The 8,328-nt window shown below is 42.3% G+C and overlaps 1 protein-coding gene across 1 annotated transcript; it reads right to left on the bottom strand.

The window, feature by feature from the left end:
* Positions 1 to 1,175: 1,175 nt before the first annotated feature.
* Positions 1,176 to 6,654, bottom strand: LOC149252393 (uncharacterized). Its single transcript, XM_089454137.1, has 2 exons — positions 5,965 to 6,654; positions 1,176 to 5,024 (listed from the first exon to the last, which is right to left on the bottom strand). The coding sequence occupies exons 1-2, from the start codon at positions 6,652 to 6,654 to the stop codon at positions 1,176 to 1,178; spliced, it is 4,539 nt and encodes a 1,512-aa protein (XP_089310263.1).
* Positions 6,655 to 8,328: the final 1,674 nt, after the last annotated feature.

Raw genomic sequence — 8,328 nt, 5'->3', positions numbered from 1 at the left:
GGGTTCGCAGACCCTGTTTCCTCATTGCTACTTCTAGGATAACTGAAAGCAAAGAAGTAACGGCTATATTGCCGTACAAAAGAACCGCCAATCCAACAAAATTTACATTCCATAGCTCCTAGGGAAGTTTCTGAGTGACCGAGTCATCTGGAAGAGGATCTTTCCTGGCGCTGGCTTTAGTTGAAGCCTCCGCTTGAAAACTCTGAGTGAGAGAGCGGATATGCTCGATGGCTTCCTCAAGATGGCAGCACCTCTCCTTCAACGCCTCAATCTCTGCCTTTCGCTTCTCCAGCTTCTTCCGTTTCGTTCTGCTATCAGCCTGGTAGTCATCCTTCATTTCATTGAAATGTTTGACAAATCGGTTGATCATGAATGTATGCGTTTTGCACCTAGTGCACTCGTTGTTGTTGAAGATCCTGTCTAAAGGATTGTTGGCCTGCTCCTGGGCATTTGGCTGTTCCTGCTGATCCGCCATCTTGGTGATCTGTAGAAGAGTATCAGCAATTTGAGGAAGCGGGCCAATTCCTGGGAGGGGGGAAGTACCAGGGAGGGAAGCGATATGAGGGAGAGGATAAGCCAGAGAAGAAGGGAGCGGAGCAGCACAGGGAGGGATGAAATGAGATGGGAGCTGAGGGACTCGAAGGGCTCTGCTACAACCAAAAAACCACCAGTTAGCAAACTTTAAAACAACAGTGAGGAAACCTGAGATTACCACAGTCAGGGAACGAGGATCAAGCTCCCGATGATTGCAAGCCGCTTCAGGAGGGAGCCTACGCTTGATTAGAGCGCACTGAGGAGTCCATGCAGCGCTGAAGAATGAGAGATCGCTGAGGCCCGAGCTGCTATAAATAGGATGATGGAGGTTCCTCAGGTGCTTGGACCAATTCTGGGGGGGTCGGCTCTTGACATGACTGAGATCCTCCGGAAAGATCTTACTGCGTGCGGAGAGGATACCGAGGTGGTGATCCAGAGTGTTGAGGTAGAGACTGTCTGCTGAGGGTGCCTGAGACTCGTGGGAGTGGCTGATTGATGTGGTGTGAATCGATGCAGGGGGGTGGATCTGGTTTATGAGGTACCGTATTGTGCAGTCGAGGGGATTTTGCAGGGGATATGGAGATTCGATGAGAGACCAATTTCGAGGAGTGTGAAGCCTGAGGTGACTCGGATGGAGGAGCTTAAGGGATGGCTTTGTCATAGACATCATCGTTTTCTCTGACCTGACCTGTCTGTCTACTAATTGCTTTGTTGGCCTGTTCATCGGCCTCTGCATTGTTTCCCCTTAGAACGTGCTTGAAGATGGCCCCGCTGATTTCCTTGATATTGTCCAGAACCCTGAATTTGATGCTGTTCAAAGCCATTTGATTGAAGTCCTTTCCAGAAACCATGGCCGCTATGATGATAGCTGAATCTCCCATAATTAACAGGTTTTGAAGACCAAGTTTTCTTGCTATAGAGGTCCCCAGGAGGAGGCTATAGGCCTCTGCCTTGTTATTAGACATTGATCCCAATCCCCACTCGTAGGTTACTATTGTTTTACCTTGGAGGTCTTTAATGATTCCTCCAGCTCCGGCTTGGCCCGGGTTATTTTTTGAGGCCCCGTCAAATTGTAAGGAGGGCCTCCTTTGCTTTTGTATCCAATCTCTAATTTCTTCTTTGGTCCCTCTCAACTTCCAATCAGAATTTCCTTTGCCTGTGCTTACTGTTTTTTGGATTCTTGCTTCATAGCTGAATTTGCTCATCCACTCTGTTTCTCTTGGGTCTCCCGGTTTCGAATCAACATGGGTTATTCCATTCGCCTCAATGGTCTCTGAGATGAGCGCGATTGTTTTTGCTATTGTGTTGGAGATGCTGGGAACCTTGTTATTGAAAATGCTTTTGTTTCTGGCGTTCCAAATCTGCCAGCACAGATTTGAGGGAATGCTGTTCCACAACCTTTTAGCCAGGGTCTTGCCTTTTTTGGGAAGGGGATAGCTATTTCCCCAGTTTTTCTGCAGGAGAGCCATCTGAGTGGGGAGATCGCCTATGATCAACGGGCTAGTGATGAGCTTCCAGCAAGTCTGCGCAAAGGAGCACTCTAGAAAAAGATGGTTACAGCTTTCTTCCGCTGCCCTACACAAACAGCAGATTGAGGGACCATGGATACCCTTTTTCCTTAGATTTTCCGCTGTGAGAATTTTGCTGTTGAGGAGGGTCCAATTGAAGAATTTTACCTTTGGAAGGCATTCAGTTTTCCAAGCCACTTTGTGGAGTGGCCAGTTGTTTATTGCTGAGGTGCTTTGAAGGACTTTATAACCCTCTTTGACTGTGTAGCTTCCACCATTGGAGTCCCAGACATATTTATCTTCTGACATTCTATTAAGGGGAGCTGATCCTATGAGTGATATCTTAAGATCAAACCAAAGGTTCTTAAGATCATTAGGGGGGGAGATGGACTTCCAACCTATCCAACTGTTTTGATCCCAGGAGGAGATATCATAGAGAGTCTTGAGATTTCCCTCTGTCATCCACCGTTGCAGGGGCCTGAAATTTGTGAGGGCTTCCCTTGCTTCTGAGCCCATTATTCTGTCCGCCCATATGTTGATGTTTCTACCATTGCCCGGGACTCTTGAGATGCAGGCTTTGAAGTGGGGGAGAGTTTTTTTAATAAGCTTCCATACTGGGGTGCACTGCCTATCAATGATGGATTCTGAAAGGATGTTGGAGTTGGCCCCATTCAAGTATTTCTTTTTGATGACCTCTGTCCACCAAGCTCCGTTTTCGTTGAGAATTCTCCATATCAATTTGAAGCCCATGGCCATGTTGGCTAATCTTGGGATTCTTATTCCTAGCCCTCCTTTCTCGAAGGGTAAGATGACCTGTTCCCACTTTACTAGGCTGAACTTTTTTGATTCCTGCCTGCCTCCTTGCCACAAGAAGCTTCTGATGATAAGTTCCATGTGTTTATGAATGCTGGCCGGGGCAAGGGTGGTTGCAAACTGATAGATTGGGAGGGCTGAAAGGATGGCTTTGATGAGAATTGTTCTGCCTGCCAGGTTGAGCCAAGACACCCCCCAGCTTTGAAGCTTCCCTCTCAGCTTCTCAATTAGCTTGACCCAGATTTCGGTTTTGGCCTTTTCCTTGGCTAATGGTAACCCCAAATAAGTGAAGTGTGTCCAGTTCCTTTGAGCCGGGATTTCCAAGATTGTGGAGATTCTTTGAATGATTTGCCTGGGAACATTCCAAGTGTAGATCATGCACTTATTATTGTTTAGCTTGCCTCCAGAAGCTTGAAGAAAGAGTTCTAGCGTGTTCTTGAATCTCCTAGCCATGAGACTGGAAGCGCCTCCAATTAGGAGAGTATCATCAGCGAAGAGGGAGTGGTTTATTCCCTTGGTTCCCCGAACTATGGTGACCCCTGTTATTTCTTTTAGCCTGCGCAAATTCTCCAGGTGTATGCTTAGAGTTTCGGCCATGATGATGTAGAGGAAGGGAGAGAGCGGGCATCCTTGCCTCAAACCCCTTGAACTTTTGAAGGAATTGCAGGGCCTGCCATTAATGAGGGGGGCTGTCCAGGTGAATGAGATGCATTCCATGACCCTGCTGATGAAGAACTCAGAAATGCCAAATTTCTTTAGGGCCGCCTGAAGGAATTGGTGATTAACACGATCAAAGGCATTCGCCATATCTAGTTTGATGATCATGCCCCTTTCCTTCCTATTTATGCTGCTGTGTATTGCCTCCTGGATAATAATAACATTGTCCGTTATTTGTCTTCCAGGAACGAAGCCTCCTTGATTCTCAGAGATAAGGGAAGGAAGAATCTTTTTTAACCTGTTAGCAAGGATTTTGGTGATGATTTTATAGGAGACATTGCACAGGGATATTGGTCGAAATCTATCAAAGGTTTGAGGATTAGGGTCTTTGGGAATGAGGGCTAAATGGGAAGATTTGATGCTGCTGCCCATTTTGCATTTCGAAAAGAAATTCTTAGCCATTCTGATGTAATCCTTTTTGATAACTTCCCAATGGTTTCTATAAAAAGCCACAGTGAACCCATCAGGGCCCGGAGCCTTGTCCATAGCCATGCTAAAGATTGACCACTCGATTTCCTCTGTCGTGATTTCTTTCTCCAACTCAGCATTTTGAGCTTCTGAAATTTTATTTTCAATTATGCTAAGGAAATCTGAGTTATCAATATAATGAGGGTCAGCTGTTAGAAGATCGCGGAAATGCCGGGACGCTGCATCCTTTATTTCCTCTTGTTCTCTGAGTTCCCTTCCTTCCATCATAATTCTCTCTATTTGATTCCCTGCCCGCCTGAGCTTAAGGCAGTTGTGAAAAAAAGAGGTATTTTTGTCTCCCGCTTTGAGCCAAAGACAGCGAGACTTCTGCCTTTGCTCTTCTTCCTCCTTTCTGTTCTGTTTATACAGCTCTTTATACATTTCGTTTTCTTTGGCTTGATCTTCTTCTGTGTCCTGACTTCTTTCTTTTTCTTGGCTCCATTGTTCCAGCTTTGCCTGGAGTTCAATTCTTTTTTTGCCTTCCTCTGTTGCATGATTTTTTGCCCAATGTTTAATGGCAATCCTGAGAGACTTGAGCTTAGCTTCCCAGATGTAGTGAGGAGAGCCCACAAATTCTTTTGCCCATTGTTCCTTGATCAGTTTTTTGAATTCATCGCTGTTGTCCCAGGCCTTATTATATTTAAATGGAAGCGGTCCCATGTTCTTACCTTTATCAAGAGTCAAAGCCACTGGTTTATGGTCTGAAATGTATCCTTGAATTATTTTGCTCTGGATATTTGGGTATCTTGCCACTATTCTCTCTTGGACGAGTATTCGATCTAACCTCTCTTTTATGTTATTGCTGCCTGTTCTTTTATTTGACCAAGTGAAACGCCCATTTTGCGGAGGAATGTCCACTAAGTTATGGGCTTGAATGATTTCTTCTAAAGAATCTCTTGAGGGATCAGCAAAGAAGTTTCCTCCTAGCTTCTCCTCAGCATTCCTTATAAGATTTAGATCTCCACCCAGGAAAATGTTCCTTCCCTGAACAATCAAAAGATCTGAGATGATTGAATCCCAACATGAGGCTTTGTCTCTATAATGGTTGGGGGCGTAGATGTTGTATATTGAGAATTCTTCTTTCGAGGCTATGTTTTGCATGTCTGATCTTATCCACCATCTGTTCTGCATTTGACCTTTTAGTTTCCATTTGTTTTTGTCCCATATTGTCCCTATGCCCCCTGAGGCGCCTACTGCACTCAATGCTATTCCTTCATAACTTCTGTTTTTTTTATGTTATTTTGAAATTCCTGGTCCATGATTTTGGTCTCCTGAAGAAGGAGAATGTCTGGATGTTCAGCTTTGAGAAGATCTCGGACTGCATTTGCTTTTAGGGAGGAGCCCATCCCCCTACAATTCCAGGAGACCAATATCATCATTTACCTTGTTTGTTGTGAGCCCCGCTTTTCTCTTTCATTTTTTCCCCACTTCCTTTAGTTTTATCTAGGTATGTGTCCATTGGTTGTTGGGTCCCGGTGGCCATTTCTTTTGCAGCGTTTTCATCCCTTATCTCTTTGTTTGACTTCCTTCCAACTTTTCTGGGAGGGTCAGTGGAGAGGTTGTTTTCCTTTGATTTGTTCCTAGTGATTCTTTCCACTGTCGGGGGAGGGAAGGGCTGGGGGGGAGAGATATGGGAGGGGGTTACCATGGGGCCTTGCGGGGAAGGAGGAGGGGATGGGGGTTCCTCTGCAAACAAGGATTCGAAAGGGTTGGAGGAGGAGGGGAAGGAAGGGCCAGATCCGGAGGGTTGGGAGGGGGGGAAGGGATTTTCAAGGTGGGGCTTAGAGGATGGGCCAGGAGGGGGGTTTGATTTTTTCTTTTTGACTATTTCCCAAGCTTCTTCAGGAGCTTCTACATTGCCTTCAGATACATTTGATTTAGATTTGCTACATCTATTGGCGAAATGCCCATATTCGTGACATACCTTGCACTTGAATGGCAGCTGCTCATAGTCCACTTGCTGTATGTGCATCCACTGATCAACTTTGAGTTTGATTGCTTCCGGCAGTCCCTTACCGAGGTCTACTTCAACACATATCCGCGCACAGGCATGCATGTTCTCCTTTGGTTCGGATCTGTCAATATATTTTCCGACGGCATTCCCTATGGCTTTCACTGATTCGTCCCCCCAGCAGTGTAGCGGCAAATGGGGCAGGCGAACCCAGACGGGGACAGCGCTGGGTACGTCCATCTCTGGATCGAAATCAGGGGTCCATCTGTTAAGATAAAGGCCCCGAGAGTCCATGAAATAGGGGCCATTTCTGAAGATGAGGTTACGATCCTCCATTGTTTCAAAAAGGAAGGTGAAAAACCCCCTCCCGCAGAACCTGATTGCTATTTTCCCTTGCACTATCGAGTTCCAGTTTCTCTCGACCCATTTTTGGACTGATCGAGGAGAAGGCCACAATCCCGTGAACTGGCCTACCAGGCCTCTTTCTGCTAAAGCGACTGCAGCTCTCCTCGGAAGGGAAGGAGGAAGCGAGACTTCCGGAATTTCGTCTAACTTCTTGATGAACTTAGAAGCTGAAGGGCGGATTTTATTTGCTGCATTCTCAGGGATGAGAGAAGCGAAAGATTTTTCCAGGTCGTCCGGATCTTGAGACGATGGATCCATTTCAGGCATTGAAGGGGATCGAGGGATTCAAGGGGGGAATCGGGGGAGTCCCCGGTGAGGGGAGAGGGCAGAGGCCCGAAGGCAGAAAAGGAGGGCAGGAGGCCCCAGACAAAGAGATGGTCAACAGAGGTAGAGCACGGGCCTAGCAGCGGCGCTGCCAGGCACAAGCGCGCGGGAAGGATCAGGTCAGAGGAGCTCGAAGCAGAAAATCGCCAGAGCCGCCGTCATCTTGCTCTCTTTCTCATCTAATCCTTATATATATATATTATTTAAAATTAAAATTTTGATTTTATAATTATTTATTTTCTTTTGATTTTAATTTTTTTTAATTATAATTATAATTTTGTAAATATATATATAATTATTTTAATGGGTTTGTATTTCACATGGTATTTTTAATTTTATAATTTTGTTTTTTATTTTAATTTTAATTTATTAAAAATTAGAATTAATTTTATTTTATTTTATTTTTTTTTTTTTATTTAAAAATTAAAATTTATTATTTAGTTTTTTGTTTTAATCAAAAAATTATCGGGCCTGCCCTTTGACTGCTAACAAGGAGCCTGGGTGGGCGGAAGGGGATGCACGCAGCTCCCCTACACCTGCCCGGGCCCCCGGCCAGCGACCAAAGGGCGGGCCAGATATATTTTTTTAATTTATTTAATAAAAAAATTAATATAATAAAAAAAACTTAATTATTAAAAAATTAAAAACAAAAATAATTTTTAATTTTTTTTTAAATTATTTATGTCTTTTTTTAATTTATGATGATGATGGTTAACTTCCGTCGAGACCAAATAATGGTCTATCGGACCTAAAGAAACAAATTATCTATTTTGATTTAAGATCCTATGCTCAAAAAGCTTGGAGAGAAGCCTCCCGAGCTCACTATAATTTTGACATTGTAAAAGGCTAGGAAGGTCAGTATTGTAACAAAGATTGTGAAACTGAGATCTAATGTGGTTATACGCGGGGCACTCTAAGAGGAAGTAGTTTTCATCCTCGATGTTCCTGTTCTCACATATATGGCAGATCCTTTCCGTCCATGGCGTTTTAGGAACTACCTAACGACATGTTTCACTATGGAGCTCATGAGAATTTGTTCTAATCTTTGCTATATTAATTTTCTTCTTTGAGCTAGTTAAAATAGAGAGATACTTTTGATCTTCTAAGGCGGGGTTGATGACCTTCTTATAATAACTTAATTTTCTTTTAGCCACTAAGTCTTTCTCACACCACATAATAGGTTTAAAAAAAAATTAAATTTATATATATATATATATTTTTTTAAAATTAGTATATTACGTTCAAAAAAAATTGAGATCTATTTTTGTTTTTTAATTAATATAATATGTTTAAAAAAAAAAACAAATTAATTTTTCCTTTAAATTAATATAATATGTTTTAAAAAAAAAAAAAAAAAACTAAAATTACAATTTTATTAAAATTGTAATTATAAAATTATTATATAATTTTAAAATAATAAAAAAACTTACAAATATTACAAAAATATATATATATATATATATATATATACTTTTTAATACAATTTCTGTAAAATTTAAATATAATAAAAAAAAAATTATATATAAATTTTTTATATATATTATTTTGATTTTATTATTTTTTAATTAAATATCTAATCTTTAAAAAAAAATTAATATAATTAGTTAA

The sequence above is a fragment of the Pinus tabuliformis genome, chromosome 7, assembly GCF_031772625.1.
Source record: "Pinus tabuliformis cultivar Carrire ecotype Pingquan chromosome 7, CPIR1, whole genome shotgun sequence".
In the NCBI taxonomy this organism is placed as follows: Eukaryota; Viridiplantae; Streptophyta; class Pinopsida; order Pinales; family Pinaceae; genus Pinus; species Pinus tabuliformis.
Note: the sequence above shows the minus strand (reverse complement) of the source record. Positions and strands in the feature narration are given on the sequence as shown.

Excerpts from the sequence above, each read along its gene's own strand:
- LOC149252393 (XM_089454137.1), bottom strand. The coding sequence starts at position 6,654 with ATGGATCCATCGTCTCAAGATCCGGACGACCTGGAAAAATCTTTCGCT. Across the intron at positions 5,025-5,964 it reads AGCTGCCATTCAAGTGCAAG|GGAAGGAACATTTTCCTGGG; the intron begins GTATGTCACGAA and ends TTGATTGTTCAG.